This window comes from Molothrus aeneus, chromosome 6, assembly GCF_037042795.1.
Source record: "Molothrus aeneus isolate 106 chromosome 6, BPBGC_Maene_1.0, whole genome shotgun sequence".
Classification (NCBI taxonomy): Eukaryota; Metazoa; Chordata; class Aves; order Passeriformes; family Icteridae; genus Molothrus; species Molothrus aeneus.
In genome coordinates, this window is record NC_089651.1 from 29,711,033 (window position 1) to 29,732,012 (window position 20,980).

At 40.9% G+C, this 20,980-nt stretch overlaps 1 protein-coding gene across 1 annotated transcript in view; it reads right to left on the reverse strand.

Moving 5' to 3' along the window:
* Positions 1-20,980, reverse strand: part of RAD51B (RAD51 paralog B) — a 396,438-nt gene that overhangs the window by 148,391 nt on the left and 227,067 nt on the right. Inside the window, exon 9 of the mRNA XM_066552056.1 lies at positions 6,110-6,228. Within this exon, the coding sequence (XP_066408153.1) occupies positions 6,110-6,228 (119 nt within the window). The remainder of the gene's footprint in view (positions 1-6,109; positions 6,229-20,980) is intronic.

Here is a 20,980-nt window from a genome sequence, read left to right on the forward strand (position 1 = left end):
TGGCCATTAATTGTAAGCATCCAAGATGGGCCAATCACAGATGCACCTGTTGCATTCCACAGCCACAGATAACCATTGTTTACATTTTGTTCCTGGAGCCTCTCAGCTTCTCAGGAAGAAAAAATCCTAAGAAAGGATTTTTACAAAAAGATGTCTGCGACAGGCAGGAGTGTTGATCTACTGGAGGGTAGGAATGCTCTGCGGAGGGACCTGGACAGGCTGGATTTATGGGACAGTTATATGGCATTCAATAAGGTGAAGTGCTGGGTTCTGCACTTGCATCACAACAACCCCAGGCAATGCTACAAGGCTGGGGGAAGAGTGGCTGGGGGTGTTGGTTGACAACTAGCTGAACATGATCCAGCAGTCCTGGTGGCCAAGAAGGCCAGTGGCATCCTGGACTGCATCAGGAACTGTGTGGCCAGCAGGACCAGGGCAGTGATCGTCCCCCTGTACTCGGCACTGGTAAGGCTACACCACAAATCCTGTGTCCTGTTCTGGGCTCCTCCCTACAAGAAGGACATTGAGGTGCTGGACCAGGTACGGAGAAGGGCAACAGGGCTGGTGAAGGGTCTGGAGCTGATGAGGGGCGTGTGAAGGAGCTGGACTTGTTCAGCCTGGAGAAAAGAGGATTCAGAGCTCATTGCTCTCTACAACTCCTGAAAGGAGGTTGTAGGTGGATGGAAGTCGGTCTCTTCTCCCAGGTAACGTGACAGAACAAGAGGAAGTGGCCTCAGGTTGTGCCAAGGGAGGCTTAGATTGGGTATTGGAAAAAATGTTTTCACAGAAAGAGTTGTCAAGCATGGGGACAGGCTGCTCAGGGAAGTGATGGAGTTTCCATCCCTGAAGGTATTTAAAAGACACGTAGATGTGGCACTTGGGGACATGGTATAGTCATGGACTTGGCAGTGCTGGGTTAATGGTTGAACTCCATGATCTTAAAGATTCCAACCTGTATGATTCTGTGATTCTAAATGCTCTTTCTTGAAAATACCACAGGAAAGCACTGGGTTGCTATAACGCTTCTATATGCATTTTTCCTCTGAGAATTTCAAAACATGTTACAGAGATTAACACAATACTACAAGTCTCACGAATCCCTTGAAAATTATAAAATAAACCAGGCCCATAGAAGCTGCCATACCAGATCTGGGCACTGTCTCATTTAATCCAGCATCCTGCCTCCAACTGACAAGAACAAAATGTTAAATATAGCATGGCAATGTATTTAACCCTACCAAAGACAGCTGAGAACACATGAAAAACAGTAACCTTAAAGCCTGCTGACTCCAGTTCAGGAAGGAAGGATAATTATATACATAGGGGTAACTGAGGAGTCTGATAGTTTCTAGCGCAGCCCCGTTGGTTTTGGCCCAAACTCAGAGTCTGCATGTTTATGTATGCATTTCAGGAAAATAAATGTCATGGTTAGCTACTTTAAAGAGTGCTTAGGGAGAACAAAGTATCAGGATCCATAAAGATAATTCCCTTCATGAAGGTATTTGTGTGAAACAATTAACTTTTCCCATGTTCTCACATGTTCTTATGCCACTGTACTGCTGTTGAAGCTATGCAGCTCAGTCCCACCTCAGTAGCTAAAAGACTCCTGCTGTTGTCCATGCTTGTGGGTTTTGGTGACATAAATGAATTTAAATGCAGACTGGAAATTTCTTTTGGCCCTCCCCCAGTGGTGCTGCTTCTGTCCTGGAGGAAACAAAAACCAGAACCCTGGCTTCTAGAAGGAAGCAAAAGAGCAAAGTTCATCTGTTTGTTCAGAAAGCTGTTCCTCTCCTAGCAATAAAGCAAACCTAACTAATTTTCAGGCAGGCAGGACATCCCAGAAATTTCATTACTTTGCTGAACTGGCTGCTGTCTTATTAATGCTCACCAGACATAGGAAGGGTGGGGTGGAAAAAGGGATAGTTGGCTGGAAAATATCTACTGGACAAACAAAATAAATTTTTTACTTAATAGATAAAAAAATCCCAACCAAGTGGGAATTCTATGTTCAGTTTCCTAAGGTTTGTTACATACTTGCTCTGCCACCTGCTGCCCTGGCATTCCCCAAGGTTTCAGGAACAGGGACTGTGTCCATGAGTTTTCCCAGAAACAAATACTGCATGACTAAGAACAAGCATCTAGCAGCCCAGTGGGCTGTCCAGGAGATACCACAGCTCTGGAAAACAGCTTGCTTGAATCCTCCTGAACAATCACAGTATCACTCTGTGTTTTGAAGGACACCACCCTTGGCCCAGTGCTTCTCAAGAGGTGCTTTTTCTCTTGATGGGTGGCATTCTGCAGCAAGGATTGGCACGCTAGCTCTACTACCTTGGAAGTCAGATGTAATGAGGGAAAGTCTCTCAGACTGTCACCACCGCTCCAGCTCCTCCAGGGAAAGAAAGAGAGAATGTAGATGCAGAAAGAGAACGTTCTGGAGATCAAGTGACTGACTAAAGGATGAATTTTATCTTTTGAAAAAATGAATTGGATCCACTGTGGAAGGAAAAGGGACATGTATGTGTGGTGGAAGCAAGGTCAGATGACAGGGGAAGAATACAGAAATGCTATTGGCCATGGTAGGGGGAAAATTTGTGTGGTCAAAGGTCAATTGGAGATTAAGCAGACCAGAATTGTGGGGGAAAATACAAAGAGTTTTTTTCAAGTACATTAATGGCAAAAGGCAGCATAGAAATAACATCATCCCATTACAGGATGAGGATTGACAACCTCCCAAACAAGGACACAGACAAGGTACAGGTGTTTAAATGCATTCTTTGCCTCCATCTTCAACATGGATGATGAGCCATAAGGGCCTCTATTCCTGAGCCAGAGGACCATGACTGCGATCATTCCCAGCTGACCCTGAAATTGTGTGGGATCTGCTGCTTCAGCTGGATCCCTACAAATCTATGGGGCCTGATGGTACTCATTTGAGGAGCTAGCTGATGTCATCACAAAGCCTATCTCAATGATTTTCAGCAGTCTTGGGAATCCTGAGAGGTCCCACCTGAGAGGAAGTTGGCAAACATTATCCTGATTTTCAAGAAGGCCAAGAAGGAAGACCTCAGAAACTACAGGCCTGGCAATCTCAATTCAGTGCCTGGTAAAATAATGGAAAAGATTATTCTGGGAAGTGCTGAAAGACACCTGGAAGACAATGCAGTCATTGATCACAGCCAGCATGGCTCCATAAGGGGAAAGTCCTGCTTGTTGAACCTGATTTCCTTCTACAACAGGGTATCCTACCTAAAAAACCTAGGAAAGCCAGCAGATGTAATCCTCTTCGACTTCTGCAAAGCTTTCAGTATCCTTTTGGACAAATTGTCCAGGCCACAGATGGATAAATACATCACACACTGGGTGAGCAGCTGGCTGTAGTGAGCTGCAGTGAGTGGAGTGACATCAGAGTAGGGACCAGTCACTAGTGGGGTTCTGCAGGGCTCCATCCTCAGCCCTGTGTTCTTCAACATCTTCATTAATGACTGGGACACAGGATTCAAAGGGATACTACGTGAGTTTGCCAATGGCACTAAATTGTGAGGAGCTGTTGAGTCCCTCAGAAGCACGGAGGCCCTGCAGAGACACCTCATCAAATTAGAGATGGGCAATCACCAGCTATATGAAGTTTCTATGATTCTATGGAAACACAGCTCATTCCTTATACAGTATTGATTCTGTAAGGTTACAAATGTGGAAAAGCAGGAAGTGCTGCTTTTCACCCTAATCTCCAGACCAACTGTGTGCATTCAGTAATTCCTTGGGGCAAAATTTCACTTTAAAACCAAGATAATTGCAAGGTTTTTGTTTTGGTTTTTTTTTTGGTTTTTTTTTTGTTTTGTTTGTTTGTTTTGTTGGTTTTGTTTGTTTTTTGTTTGATTGTTGGTTTTTTGTGGTTTTTTTTTTAAGTATGAGAATTTGTAAATGTGATTGCTGACTTGGTAATTTTTGAATCTTCCTGTTAAGCTTCCTTAAAAAGTGCTGGCTTTCAAAGCACTGATATCTAATACCTCCTGGCAGAACCACTTCATGATGACTGAAATGGCATCTCAAGAACTGAGGCACCTTTATTCACAGTTCATTTCTGAAAGTGGGTTTAAAGCAATTATAAAGGAGCATATGTGTGTAAAATGATAGTAATTTGATCAATACAGTGCTGCCATAGGTAGGGTAACTCCAGATGCCTTCCTCTAACTGGAAACTGCAAGTCTAGCTGAAATATTTCTATGAGTTTCAGAAACAAGAATTGATCTGGAAAAAGGACACAGATATCAGCAACAGGAAAATACCTACAGGACATCATGGACATATCCCATTTCAGTCACGGACTTCACAGGCACATCACTATTTATATCACACTTCTGTTTCAAATTACTTTGGTTTTAATAATATATATTAACATTTACTTTAGGATTTTTTTTTTCACTGTAGCTTTAGTTCCTTTGCTTAATTAAAACAGAATGAGCACATAGCTTCACTTGTAAGCAAGGTGGTGTACCTGATAAATCCAGTAAGGAAGAGAGGAAAACTCTATTAAGCAGACCATAATTTCAAAGGCTTAAACAATTTTTCATACATTTGTGATCTATTCCTTCTCAAAAAAAAAAATCAGGAAAAACTACATGTAATATTTGAATGTTCTTTAGGAAAGCTGTCTCCCTTTTTCCACTACCAGAGGAATGTTCTTAATCTGTTTTAGCTGACTTTGTGCATCATGAAGTAGCACAGAGCCCAGTTTCTGCCCTTTACCCTCTGCCAACTCCACCTCTCATGTAACTCTGAAGTGATCCAGGAAATTTATGAACAGCTTTGTGTTTTGCAAACTTACTATTTCTGTAGAAAAGGAGAACTCATTACAGACCAGAATATGAAACAGTACATAAGAAAATTTCTAAGACCAGCAGCAGTAAGAGTATATTTCTATGCATAGCCTTCAGAAGTGAGTACAGAAGATGCCTTTTCTACCTGCATTTGACACACTTAACCTTCTACTTCAAAGTCCAGAGGACTACTGCTTCGAAGTAGTCAAAGTGGCCATGACTACTGAAGAAACAGGAGTGCTATCATTACAATTTTACTTCTAATAAATAATTCTCTAATTAAACCAGATGGCTTCCTCTCCTCTGGCTCTAAAGACTGCAATTTAAAACTGAGAAACTCTGTGTTGTGACAGTAAACCCAGGAGCACCAACCTGAACACACATGGGTAGTAATGGTATAGGAGTAAGATGGTACAAATATCACGTAGCAATTTTTCTGACAGCTCTCTACTTTAACTGGCAGGAAATCAATAACATTAAGACTGAGGGTCACAGCCTTTGGAAAGAGTTACATCAATGCAAAAACAGAACAGACAAAGCCAAAAGAGATTATAACCACAGATATCCCAAGGGACAGATGAAATCATGCATTATGATGTTTTTAAAAACAAAAAAAAAGTCATTCCCTCAATCATACCCCAAATGTCTGGTCTCTCAGTTTCTCAGTTTTTTAAATTTAGAGGTGAAGATTGCAGTGAAAGATGCTGCTACATTTCACTTAAAGGCATAAAGTCTCTCAGTGAAAAGGGTGACTATTCTCCTACTTGCAGGCATACTTCTGGGAAATTGGTACCATACTTACTGCTCAAAGTTAAGCTTGCTGGTGCAGGCAGCAAGCTTCTACTCATAAACAGCAGTCATAGAAAAGAGAGTGCTCTGTGTCCTAACAGTCACAGCTGAAATTGGGCACAAAGAGTGGACAGATGACAGCAAAGCAATCATGGCAGTGAAATGACTAGGTTCCTCCTGTCCTAAAATTCCTGTGCAAGAAAGCACTTTAAGGATTACCTTTCATCTCCATGATGTAGATGCTTTAAAGGCTCAAGAAACTTGTACATCTGTACCAACTGTGACTCATAAAGGCCCATCCTAATACATGGAGGCACTGGAATGCTGGTCATCCCTTAAAAACAAAGGACACTGACCGACCTCCACCCCAAATAAGCGACTGGGCTCTCGACTGCCAAGTTCTGGTTATGTAGCATTACCAGAGAGGCTGAAGGACACAGCCCATGTGACCAAGCACTGCTGGTGTAGCTTTATTTAAATTCTCTTTGCTGTTAAGTTCTCACCTGTCTTGTTGGCAAGTCATGGTACTGTAGTATGAGCCTGGTGTTGACGTTGTGACTCCATGTGTTGCCAAGGGCTGCTGTCACATAACCAGAATCCCTCTTCCCACTCACAGAAGATCCTGAAGATAAACATGATAAAAACTGTATCAGGACTGTGGCACAGAAAACAGCATTGAAACTTCATCAGACATCTCAGATTATTCCCTAAGCTAGGTAATTACCAATAGCACTTAAGAGATAGCACTGTTGCATTAATTTCCTAACTTTCTGATGTTTTTATACAACTGTAGTGTGTGTTCTCCGTCAACGATAAGCGCCAAGAATTAGGGAGATGTTGCTGATGTAACTGTACCCCCCTGCACCCCTGTTCAGAGCTGGAAGCCACCATTCCACACCACCAAGAAGCAATTCATGCATCCCTGCTTGTGGGCTCCTCACTGCAAAGGGCCCAGACCTTCTAGAAGTAGCTAATGTTGGCATAAAACAACCACAAAATTCACACCCAAACTTCCCTCGAGTCATGTATCTGTTATTATGTAACAGAAGTAGTAACATATTGCTGTTGCAATCCTGAGCCAGGCATTTAAATGGTTAAATGTCTGGAACCTGCTGCTATTATGCTATGGAGATATCGCTCCTCAGCAATTCCAAATTCTGCATTCCTTCAGGCCTAAAAACCTGTCCCAAAGTGAACAGAAATGTGTAAGGTTTGTGGCAGGACAAGCTAATTGCTGTAATTTATTTTATTTTCTTATACAGGAGAAAGCACACTGTACCATACTGTGTCAGCCCCTCTCTGAAGAGGGCAAATCCTCTTCTGTGAACTTATTAAAATTTATGACTTTGGTGCAAAGCAGTCAGCAAACCTGGAGAAAATTTACAGCAAAGACTTTTTGCATGGTGAAAGGGAATGCCTCACTGGAAAGGTTTCCATTTTATAAGGGATCCTCCTGTGAACTGATGCATGAGGCAGATATAGAGGTACAAGAAGTGAAGCAAACAGGAGGAAGCAGTGCCAGCTTTGCAAAGAAGTTCAAGGACAGTGACAACATGTGCTGCATTCCTTCTTCTTGCTCTAAACACAAAAAGATAGTAAATGTCTCAGAGGAAGGAAAGAGGATATGTTAAGAAAACAGATTTATGTTGATACATGGCCTTAAAAAAACTTTGGACTTATCTTTTCTGTTATTTCAACCACTACTTAGACATTATTGAACTGGACAAAGGAAGTGGATAAATAACACTGCTCAGTGAGAGTAATTTTTTTTCCAGCGTGCATTGCCTTCCAAACCATGATGTTTTCATCCTTAGAGATGGGAGTATCACACCAACATTGGCCCAAGAAGAAAACAGGCTTATAAGACTGGTCTCTGCTCAGAGGTCCCCGAACTCTCCAAGCTGAACCACGGCAGAGTGGTGTGGAGTGCTTATCCATGCTGTGGGGTAGATGCTTCCACAGCACCTACAATGTGCAGTCAGCTGATAAGCAGCAGTTCCAGTGTCTCCAGTGGGCTTAAAGTCAGTTCTTACTCCAGTCACTGCTGGCATCATGGTTTCTGTTCAGGACACAGGTGATACAGGGAGTGCAGGGATTAGGGAAAGTAAGAAAACAGAGCTGACATACAGATGAGAGAAAGGTGACATCTCAGTATATGCATGCAGTAAGGGAGTGGGTGTCCAGAAGCACAGAAATGGGATCCTAGCAAGGGGAAGCGAAGGCGAATGTTAGAAGGCTGGAAGATGTCTGAACAACTCCCTGCTTTCTGTATCAGGTCCAGCTCTAGTAAAATGGGTGATTTCAATTCCTGTAAACACTCCTCCTTCCTCACACACACAAAAAATAGCATGAAACTAATCTTCAAAGCAGTCAGGCCAAGGACTGTATGAGATGCCTGTTCCACTGTCTCCTGAGAAAGTGAACTTTTCAGAGCACTAGCAGACACCAGCAGACACCGTATCTGTTCTGGACTGCAAACACAGAGGAGGAACTGGCTGCTTCACTCTCACTGAACAGCTGTCACAAGTGAAAATAAAGCTGCTTGAGGTCTGAGTCAAATGCAAAGTAAATGCCTCTCCACAACCAGGGGAAAAACAAAGAAGAAAGGGTGATTCTTCAACTGTGGCCTGCAGTGCTGCTTCCAAGCAGAAGAGGCTTGCACTGGGCTCCAATGGCCAGGAAGGAATTGTCTGTAGAACTGGGCCACAACACTTGGCCCTACTTATACATGAGAACTAGATTAATTTTGTTTGCCTATCAATGCAATCAAAACAAACTTTCTATAAGTAACTTCCCTGTCACTGAGAGAAATGACCCATTTAGGCAGTATGGGGAAAGTGGTTTTATTTCACCTTCCATTTTTCACTGGAGGGAACAGAAGGATTAAATCTATTCAGCTCAATAGTGCTTCTGGAACTATTCTATTATGCCCAACCAGCACATTGCAAATACAGAGCTGGTCTCAAAGACCTTCTTGTCCTCTGCCTATAACGTGGTACATTTTAGAGACTAAATCCTCATGTAACCAAGTCCCAGTTGTTGCAAGTATGTTGGAAGGCGATTTAGTCATAAAGGCACTTCAGTTCCATTAGTTTCTTATCAGAGGAAAATTTGGATAACTAGACCAGTATCTTGAATCAAATGAAACAAATGTCCTAAAACAGTCTTTTTTAATGCAAGAAGTCTGTGCAGGCAAAATGTGACCACAGTCTTGATTAAAAAACCCCAACATGTTCCTTGTTGGTATAACTGCACAGAACAATTAGTTCCACCTTGTCCACATTCTCACATATTGATTTCTTTTTCTTCCCAGATGGACGTATCATTGCCTGGCAGGTTCATCCCCAACACTGGGCCTTTTGCAATGTCTATCAATTGGTAATTTGAAAATATTTTCTCCTCAAATGTTAAAAATGGATTGATGAACTAAATGACAGTGAAATAACAAAATAGTGAAGAAACAAGTTCCCAAATCTTTCAAATCTTAACATCAAACCATCCTGATAAAAGCCTGGCCAATCAAAAAGAAGGAAAAAAATCTCTCTGAAAGCACAAAGAAAATACTTATAAAGAATTAAACTACTGAGCTCAACAAAAACAGCATTCCATGCAATAAGAATGAAAGTACTTTGCCTCTCACTCAGGCTGTGCAGCTTTCCGGTTCACTGGCAGAGCTCAAAGACCACTACTTGTCACCTGCATTGCATTTATTTTTGTCTGTATTTTTGGTGCAGATCTCTAACAATGTGACCAGAAGAAAAAGAAGAAAAAATCCCCTTCAACCCCTAATCTATTTTTCCATCGTCACCTCTTCAGAAAGTACAAGTATAAAAATACGCAATGGTGGAAAAACCCATCTCACAATAAAAAACAACCCACAGGACAAACTCATCTGTGAAGTAACTAACCACAGCACTCTTCAATCTCCCACTGATGCCTTCTGCCCTTTTCAGCCTTTCTGAAGTTGAAAGGTGATTCTGATTCTCTTACCCTACAGTGGTGACTGTCTCACTCTCTGCACTGCTCAGCTAAGGTATGTCTCAAAGCACACTACTGACTTCATACAGCCTTTTATTATTTAGGACACATGGCAGGAAAAACAGTTGCTGCTGTAAGAAATCAAGCTTGGCCACAACACTAGCCATGGGAAAATGCTAACTTTTAAAATGCTTATGCTCTCCCTTTTATTATGAGAGGGAATCTGGCAGTTTTACTTCTAAAACATCCTAGTTCTAAATCTTTACAAACTACACTCTGTCCCCCTCCCCCAGATTATTCTATATTACTTCAAATTTCAATTAAGTAGAAATATTTTATCTGGAAGTTGGAGTTGTTCAGTAATCAGTGACATGTAATTTAGTTTTCCTTTTTTTTCATAGCACAGTCATCAAAATATACTTAGCAAACAAAGCAATTAAGTGTAAACACCTACTAATCCCCAGTTTAGAAAAAACCCAAATGTGTTATGTGCTGACTTGAGATTACACTAAACAGGCTGCTCAATTCAGCCATCGTCATCATCACGAGACCAAAAACCGCCACTTATAGACTCCAGGTGCAAAGTTCTGATGGAGTCAGCAGTGAATGCAATAGAAAGGGAATGAGCTCACTTCTCATTTTGGAGAACAGAATTCATTTATCTCATATGCTCCAAACAGGTGAGTTTTCACACTTTTTTGTTTATCATATTTATGTCTTTATGTGTACACACACTCTGGGTCTGGGTGATTTTAATGGTTAATGATGGTTAATCTGATATTAGATCAAGAATAAGGTCCTTTTTGCTGTTTTTTTTCCCAGTCATTCATTATTTCCATTGCAACAATGCCTAGAGCTCTCATCTTCAAGATGCAAACCACTAGACAAATAGAGAACAAAAAGATTGCTCCTGACCTAAAGATCTTCTTATCATGAGAATTGCAGGTTACAAGTCTCTTAGCTGCTGATGATTATTCCCTACTTACAAAGAATCTTCCCTAAGGGATGAGGGAAAATGTACTAAAATATGTGAAAGGCCAGAATAACTGTGTATAAATAAGGACTTTGAGTATTCTTCATGAAACATTAGAAGCTTTTTCAAATAAGTAATGTTGACGTTTATTCTACCCCCAAAAAATCAGCAGGGACCTTCATACAGCTCAAAATTTAGGAAGGGTCCATCAGAGAACTGGAGAGATGTTGGTTTACTTTTAATCCCACACCAGCATGCCTACTGTTACCAGTATGGTTTGCACCAGAAGATCTCATTCCTTCATTGAACTCATTGGTGAGCTCATGTCAATTCTCTTCTGAGTTGAGAAAGAGAGACACACATATGCTAGAACTAAGACTCCTGCCTGATAACCTAAAAAAGGAATTGACATTAAGAAATAAAAAATCCAGCTGGTCTGATTTCTTGCCAGACAACCTACCAGCCATGAGCAAAACAATCAGGTCTCAGGAGGTCTGTGGAGGTGGGAAGACAGCTGGTGGTTTACAGCACCTGAAACAGGGCCCAAATCAGGGAATTGTGGAATTGAGAGCCTTGGGAACAGATATTTCTTTTTACTGGTGAAAATGTTCTGCCTCTGTTGCTTGACACCACATCAAAAAGTGGTGAGTTTCCACCTCTCTCTCATTGCTGCAGTGCTACTGCAAATGACAGAACAAGCAGTGATTTGCTAGGAGGGATGGTGGAGCACAAGTAGAAGAAAGCAGTTAAGTCAATTTCTTTCTGTAACCAAGGATAATTTTTTTACCCCGCAGCTAAACCTCCTTCCCCTAACAGCAGTCTTTGAGAAATTCCTTCATTTTCTAAAATATAAAATTATGCTATAATTTACACTACTCTCTCAGTATCCAGAGATCTTTCCCACATTGCTCATCATTAAAACTTAAAGCAGCTTTTTTTTTTGAACCTCTCCTATGCAGTCACTTCTTCCTGTCCCTCCAAGACTAGCCAATAAAATCACAAACCATTGAACTAAGGGAAGGAAAAAAAAAACCCAAACAACCCAGACTGGCATTTTGCCTGCCTGCACATATAAAAGATACATAGGTTGAAAAACAAAGCTTGCCCAATCATGGCATCTGGCAATGCTGGGGCCCTGTGATCAAGAAAATGCTTTTAATTATCACCTCACCAATCGTGCTACAAGTTATTGCTGTAATTTTTTTGCTTAAGTTCCCTTAGGGAATTAAACAGATCATGATATTAATCAGAAGGTATGTAGGAGGGAGGGGGCAGAATGCTAGAATTACATGTATGTAGGTCCCTTAAGGCTTGAATAAAGAAATGAGATTTAGAATCCCACTGTCAGAGCAACTGAAGCCTTGCATGCTGCAAGCCTCAACCCTCTGACCTACACAGCCATGGCATTATCATATCTGATTTTCCCAGGATGGTTCATCTCAGCTGCTAAACTTCATCACTCTCTGCTAGTGTTTACCCATCATCTGGATTTTCCACTTCCCAACTTTCCAGACTAGAATTGAATAAGCCTGCTGTCACACTCACCCCTCTGTAACAGCCTGAAGCCTAGATGGCTGAATCCCAGAAAGGCAGAACAAAAGCTAATACAGCTGGGGGAGGAGAGTGAGATACAGCTCTGAAACTGCAGTGAGTTTCAGAATGCAGCTCACAGCAGTATGGTTGTGTTAAGATGCCATGGTCTGAGAGGCAGATTATTCTCACAGTCAACATTTTTTTCCCCATAAAATATGTCTTGGTAAAGAAACATTGTCATGGCAATTTAGCTCTCATACCCAGGAAACTGTCAGAGTGCAGGCAAAAGCAGCAGCACTCCGGTCTGCAAATGAACCTTAAATTCAGAGTCAGGGTGCAGCAGGGCGATGGGAGTAGGAGTGGGAGTCCAGTTTCTGTTGCAACACGAGTTCTCCAGCAAAGTGGCCAATAAAAGCACCAATTAGCACTAATTTACCCAGGGTGTTTCTGACACGGCTGCCCATCTCCCCATCTCCCGAGGAGTGAGCTGATACTGTGTGCCCACATGGCAGACAGAAAAGGACAGTGGGTGTATACAAGCTAGTTTTCAATAGCACTGACCCCTTCCTTGGTGAATATATTCTGCTAAGAAGCCACAGGGAGCATTGTGCTGCTACAGCCGGGTCACTGCCAGCACCTGAGTTGGCTCAATGAACACCAGTGCTGACAGTCAGCCTACACTGGGGTGGATTTTTGCAATATACTCAGCATAAAATGTCAAAATTAATAACAATTTCTGATCACAGCCTAGTAACATGGCTTTGAACTAGTGAATAAAGTATATGTCCTTTTTACTCCTGAGCGCAGGAGAATTTTAGCAGTATCTTTTACTTTTAGTAGTATCTTTCCAAATAATTTACAAATTTAATGACAGCTTCTCTATACAGCGAGTTGAAACATGCAATAACTAAAACTCCACAGTGGGGCTGTAAACCACAAGGACTATGTTTAAAAAGCAGTATTAAATAGTACTTCAGGTTAAGATTGGAATTCAAACTGAGCAAACTGCTTTACTTTGCATGATGACCAGCATAATTTCTTTGAAAATTTAGCTCCAGCATTCTTAACTCTGGTCCCATACATTAGAGTTGCAAGAATTCCCTCTAGGTGTAAATAAAAACAACAATCTTAGAGCTGTAAAGCTTGGATCATAAGCCAGAGCTATCAAAACTGAAATTCCAGAAGGAAGCAATCCTCCTTCAGCCTGCAACACGGAAACAGAGGTCAGCCAAACATTTGGGGGCTAGAGATGACTGTTTGCAAATTACAGCTGTTCACATCTGGAGTTCAGATTTGGCCAAATGTTTAATACTGTCAATCACAAAAGCTGAACTGGAAGAATGTTTTGGTTGTATGACTAAGAACGTAAAAGTTAGAAAATATTAAATGCAAAAAACCTCTATGTGCAATTTCAACTCTGCCTTTCAAACACAACAATGGGTTCAATTATTTCTCACAATGGGTATCATCACGGTAGACTGTGGCATTTCTTAACTGGTATTTAACCACAAGTCTGCACTTGCCAATATAGACTTTTCTGGCTGTATCTATTGCTCAGCACAGAGTGGTTCCTGACACAAGATGAAGGATGCAACCTCCTCTCTGACAAAGTTATCTTCTGGGCTGGCCCATCAAACCTTACATATAGACCTAGCAGATGCATCTGAGTACTCAGAGCACCTTCAAAACACAACTTGGAGTAGCTTCTGAACATAAATTAATTGGGCATCTTTAATTTTTTAAAATTGCACAGCCAATATACCCATGGATAGAAAATGTGATCCCTCTTACTGTAAGATGTATGACAAAACATTTTAGTACATGCAGACACCACAGGGCTCACTGTTCAGACTCATCTCCAAAGCTGAAAATACATATATATTTATGTATTTAGACACAGACACACACACACACACACAGCGGCAGTATGAAACATGCAGGATGTTAAAATGACTGATGATTACAGGAGTCTGGCTTCACTGCCAGGAGTTTCCCAGCTAGTCAGTCCCTCTCTGCACAGCACAGTCACCCATCCTGAAGCAGAGGAGGTGCAGGTTTTTTTTCTTCATCTCACTCTCAAAAAGGAATGACTTAGTTTATCTGAATTAAGCAAGTAAATTCAATTTTGGACAACAACCAAGACTGGAAAATTTCATCCTGATAAGCTTTTCTGACTGATGACAGAGGGTTAGAAGGGAAACAGTTATACACCCTTAACTATAGGAGGTTCCTTCCGCTCCTGCTGTAATGCAAAATATTCAAAGATGTGCCAAATTTTCACGGTAGCCTGCATCAGGCAGCGACAAGACACCAAAGTGCTCTGCGGAGATTAATGCATAAATCCAAAATGATCTTTTGACTGCAGTGACTCTTCTCTCCTGAGATGTATTACACTTTTTAAAGTCAGTGAAAAATAAAAAAATTGCAAAATATCACTTTTACTCCTTGGACTAAAAAATGGTTGAATCCTCCAGAGGCCAGTCAGGGCCAGAAACAATTTTTTTTCCCAGATTTGGGGGGGCAGGAGGAGGGCAAAGGGAAAGGGAGAGAGCAAAGAGTGGTTAGTTTCAAATAGCAACATTGTCCAAAAGGGTGAAAGGGAACAGATGGCCATGGAGAATGCAGCCTCAAAGCCCTAAAGAAAAGGGCTATTTTGACAGATCTCTCTGTTTCCTATTCAAGCATGAACACTCTGGCATGGAGAGTTAAGACGATACAAGGAACAACCTCTGTTCCCAGCAACTGACTATGGGCAACTGGCCTCTGAAGCGCTCTGAGAAAAACAACACGAGACGGACAGACAAACAGATATGGCAGCAAGCCCAGATCCCAGCCACCAGGAAAGGGAAAAAAATCCAACCAAAAACAAAAACCAAAAAAACCCCCAAACATCAGAAAGGCTAGAAACAGCTGCTTTTTCCTGGCTCCAGAGCAGAGCATTAGAAAGAGCCTGTCCAGCCTTTCTCATCTTCCTTTTTGGTAAAAACTTCTCAAAGAGGTCACCCTCAAGCTGTTGGTCTTTGCCCTAAGGGGAGGTGAAAAAGAGGACAGGCCAGAGCTCAAGTCTGGCTCAATGAAACCTGCTTCCTTTAATCACAAAGACCTCCCTCCAGCAAACTATGAAGAACTCTAAACATAAAAATACATCATTAATGCTGGATTTTTGCATGCAAAAAGGCTGAGAAATTAAAAATTGTGGCTCTCAGAGTATCTGTAATCTGTTTGCATAGAATACAGAAGAAAAGCCATTATATGTGAGGGCAGGGAAAATTGTATCTGCTGTGGGAAACACTGCTAATGTGTGTCCTGGCTTTTCTATTAATCTTATCAAAAGAGTGCACCAACAGCTGTTTCATTCGCCAGCTCTGGATATGTGCTATCACACAGAGATTTCAGTTTTGAAGGACAGCTTCACACCTACACCCAAAATTTAAAGAGGAACATGAGCCATTAACTGTAACCAGACACCACTGTTTCCAAAGTCCATAGAAGAAGGGACGAATCTCAGTTTGTGATTTTCTCTCATATTTCCTGTATTATTTTCATGCTCAAGGCAGAGCTTGAGGCACTGCCTGTTTCCCAGCCAGAGCTTGCCTATGGGCAGAACACTGAGTGATACCTTCCTTTTTCACTGGAGTGGGGACCAGAGCAACAGCAGTTTCACCCTACAGTTGCAAGGAGGGAAAGAGGGGGTATATGGTATAAATATTAACTATCTTCACAATCCTTCCCTGAGGCAGGGAAGTGGCTATCATCTCAATTTTAATATCCTCCTTTTTAAAAATCATTGAAGGAAAAAGATAGTAATGGACTGTGGGTGTTCACATGCCAGAACTCCAAATGAAGAAATGCAAATGCTACATACTGATCCTATCTGTGCCTTTGTTCCCTCATCTGTGAAATAACATTTGTTTACTTTAGTCAGTAAGTAGTAAAAGTGTAGAAAAATAGACAGCAGGAACAAACCACCTTAACATCCTTAGCAAGCCAATCATTATTAAAGCCATAATTTTCTACAATATAAATAAATATTTTGTGAGGTTATGTTGGTTTCACAAAGGATAGCCAATGCAGTCATTACTAGTTGTAATCATTAATTAGTAACTAAATAGATAGGATCTGACTAGTGGAAGTAGTCACACAATAAATAAAATACCTTATTTTAGTTTAAATCAGATAAATTCTGTTTCTTTTCTTCTTAACCATGAGCTTCCTAAGACTGAGTAACTGCTCCAGGCTACACTTATTAAGGGAAACTCAAATGTGGATTATTGGCTTAGTATTAAGAAATATTTAACTTGTGGATTCAACTTTCTTCCCCATGTTTCCTTGAGTAAAGCCAGACTAGTCCCCCATGGTTTGCATTCTGCTTTACTTTCAATATATGAGTCCTTCTGTTCACTGCACAAGTAACCAATAATGCTCACAAACAATTCTGTCCTTCCACAAACCTTCACGTTGCAGGACAGGTGGTCCCTCGGTATATTCCCACACATTCCAAATATTTTAAGGGTTCCACATCTGTTGTCTAAAACATTTTTAGTTCCCTGCAAGAACAGTAGGAGATGAAAACAAGAACTTATATATAACATAGCAACTGACCTTGTATACCACATGAGCTCTCTGTCATTTCAACAAGATTATAAATTTCAAAAAAGAGCTCAATCTTAATTCGTTATACTATACAGCTATCTTGCAGAGAAGATAACTTGAGAATTAATTTATGACAGCTGTAATAGCCCAGACAATAAAACTGAATCTAGAGATGACCTTTTTTCCCCCCAACAAGAATCTGTTGATCTACAGGGGATTTTTAAAAATTAAACAGTTAAGGTGAATCACACATTTTCTCACTACACAAACCCCTCTATCTACTTAAAAAATTCATGAAAACATCTCCCATGTACGTATAAGCAATCTTGGTGGGAGTTTTATAGGAGTTTAGTGTTGGCCTACTGCAGGTATGGAAATACTAGATGCTTTTTTTTTCCCCCTACAAGAATGAATCTAATCAATGTACTATAAAAATGTATGGCTGCAAGTATTCCTTTTCACTTAACAGAACCACTGGTCAAGATTTGAAGTGAGGAAATTCAAAGCACAAATTGCATCTTAACCAACAGGCTACTCATAGAAGGCAGAAAATAACTGCCTGGGCTGTGCTTGGGAGAGGTGGCAAGGGCTGGAATTTCTGCTCTTGCTCAAAGTGCTGTGAAATGGCAGCAGCACCAGCAGCTGGGAACCTGGTCTGCATCTTGGGCAGAAGCTGGCACATCTGGCTGAACGAGCACTGCAGCTCCACTGGGCACCAGCTTGTTACAGACTGTAACAGGAGACTGGCCCCTGCTGCATGGCCAATGTCATTTCCAACAAGGTAGTGACATTCCTTCAAGTACTTTGCCAGCACAAACCACACCCATCAGTTAGGAAAGCTAATATCTCATCATAGGAGATATTAGCAGTACAAATATGATCTCCACAACCATGCAACAGAAACAAGTGCACAGTCTTTTGTTGCTGCTGTTTTATTTCTTTCAATTAAAAAGAAACCTTCTAGCCTGAGCTACACTGAAATGTTATAGGAGATCCCTGTGTGACAGACCCCCAGGCATGCCTCAGGGCAAAGGATGCCACTGTGCAACCACGTTCAAATACTAGAACATCTACAGGGTAGGTGTCTAAGAACTTCCCATGGAGCCAGGACTGAAACTTAGGAATTTAACCAAACTTGCCCCAGTTAGTTTTGGAAGAGATAAAATGATGCTGGGTATGAATAAGGGTATAGACACCCTCACCAAAACCACAACTGGATATTTAGTAACTGGATCAGAACCACGAAGAGGAGGATTTTAGGGGTTTTTGTAAAAACAAGAAACTCAGACTCACTTATCATAAACTCCACACAGGCTCCGACATGCTCTTACCACAGCAAGAGCTGGAAAGACAAGATAAAAGGAAGAGGGACAACCATGCTGAGGATCATCACTGGGTACTACAGCAGAAGCCAGAGAGATGAGAACTGTGGGAGGTCCACTTAACTTCTAAATCCTACCTTTTGAAAAACATTTTTGAACAGAGATGTTTGTAGGGGGATACAGTATGGGTAAATGAAGGTGGCATAGAATGTAATCTTATTCCCCCAACAACTTGCAGCTGGACCAATTAATAAAGATTAGGAGCAGGCCTGATCTTAACAGGCCACACCTGTAGCCAATAAGAACAAGTGGTATAAAAGAGTGGATTGTGGGGGGATCAGAGCTAGATTACCACAAGGACCAGGAAGAGTCAGTCAGCTTAGAGGAGCTGCCTTCGAGAAACATCAAGAAGGTACGAAGCTCTGGCGACACGGAATCCTTGCACTATAATGATAATAGAACTCTTGCCATATAAGACAACAGATGTTAGCATGCTTAACTCTGCAAAACAAGAGGCTGCCAATGGCTGAAAGACCACTGAGAAATTAGAGTAAACTTGCATTTAAAAGGTGCTGTGTTCATGTAAACGAACGACGATAACAAAGATTTGCAGGAAGTCACACCATCCTAGCCTGGAAATAAACAGTCCTATTAGACACATAAAAATAGTACCATATGCCATGTGATAAAAACAATACCCTGGATTTTTCCTTTCACCAAAGAATGGCTACTTGGCAGATGACTATGCCAGTAGCACACTGCAAGGACTGTTCCCTAAGTTGTGACACATTTCTATCCTTTCTATACTACTGTTGCTCTGAACTTCTGAATTAGGGGTGACTTGCTAAGCTGCGCATCCAGTGATATGAGGCATGTGTCTGTTTTCCAGCATAATCTAATTGCCAGAAAGTAAGGCAGCTTCAGTCATTGACCAATTAGGTAATTCCAGGCATTTCTACTTCATACCCTTAATCCATCCTCTCCAAAAAGCAGCACTGTGATTTCACTATACGTCCTGGAATTAATGAAGCCAACTGACTTCTGCTTCTAGAAAACAACAGTGTGGGCAAATTCATTCTGCCTGATGTGACAAAAGAGATGTACAATGGGAAGACCATCTATTCCACATAGCAAAACCAAGTAACTGCTGTTTTACCCTCTGTTCTGGAGCTGCCTATCCTATCTTAGGCACAAACTCCATGATTTGATTACATTACACTTTGAAACAATTCAAATTTCTTCACACTTAGGCTAGGAGTATGTAAAACAAGTAACTTGAGTGCTGTGATGGAATACAATCCCTGGGGAATGCCACATGTGTTTCTCAAGCAGAACTTGTACCACGAAGCCTTTGAATTTGAAAAGTAAATGAACAAGAACAATAATTAAAATGCAAATGAACAAGAACTGTAATTAAAAAGTAGAATAATTATGAGATGAACTTCGTTACTAAGTAATGACATGATTAAAGATAATATACATGTTATACATAAGAAAGGACTAAATACAGACTAAGTAGTGTGTTAGTGAATGTGGTTAAACAACTTGACCTTGTGAAGTCAACTTTGAATGTTGCCCTTACATAAGCTGTCATGGACTGGTTGTCCATTTTGTGACCATTTTGATTCATCTTGGGTGTAGCCCTGGTTTGGCTCTTATGCTGCCCAAGGTGTATCCATTGAGGCCTTTTAATAAATACCTACTTTATTCTTTAATTCCATCTAGCCTCTCTTCTAGGTCAGCCTTCACAAGGCATCAACAGGGTTTGGGGAAGTGAAAAAATCTATTTATTATCTGCACATTTTCAAGACAGGAGAAAAGGACAAAAGCATATGTAGAATTGCTCTTTGAGGATGCTGCATGACAAAATACAACCAGCTTGCCATCAAGGCACAGGAAACCTGTCATAGTGAACTGTGACACTGGATTTTCTTAGAAGAAGGCAGGCATTCTTTTCTGAAGTCCAGTGCCCACAGCCATCTTATAGATGCTGGATGGATGCAAGTTAGTGACAGTTTAGGGAGCCTAGTTTGCTATCACTCAACAAATGACATGTAGAGTGTGCTCTACATATTCACTTGCCAAATACATTACATATTCAATAATTATAATAAGATACTTCATTTAATTATCATGCTATAATCATGATAAAAAGAAAACTGTTTAGAAGGTAGTAGTTAGGAAAGTGCCTTGTGGATACTGTTGATCATCACAACACTCTATAACTTCATCTACTGTCAAAGGGGGTGCACATGATGTGAGGCATATTGCATGTCACTATCTACTTAGGCAAAGGTTTCAGCCAGAAATAAGTAATGTCTAGATATTTGGTACCTACTGGAGCCATTCTTGAAACTCTTATATGTTGGTTCTAACAAATGTGCCTTAGTTCTTCCAGCAAAGTAATTCCTGGAAGAGGTTTACGATTGCTCAAACTAGGTAAGCAAACTAGACTGTTCTTCCCTAACTTCTAACTTTTGTTTTTCAGTAAGGAAAACTAATCCTCGAAATAATTTGTAAAAAAATCCTGCATGAAAATGAATCATATGAAATTAAACAAGTGGTTCTGTAAAAGAGTAATAGGATTTCCATGATTTATTTTGGAACAACATACGGGTATAAATGTTGCTCTTGCTAGTATCAACTTAGGTAAAATAAAGTTTATAGGATGTGGTCAGTTCAAAACTGCTCTCCTACTATCATCATGTAGATCTGAAGTCAGTCAACAATATCAAGCTACTTTGGAAACAGAAGGATTTGATAAGAGGTTCACCTTTATTATATACATATCTCCAACTTCGTTGTTAAAATGACAGCTTATGCACAAAAGTCAGAAAATGGAAGTGTTCTCCTGTAGTTGCTCACTTTAAAAACGTGCAGTGCTTGGATTCAAAGCCTTGTTACTAACTGCTGACTTGTATTACAGCTTTCTAATTTCCCCCTCTGGATAGGCACATGCACTCGGCTGCTTCTGC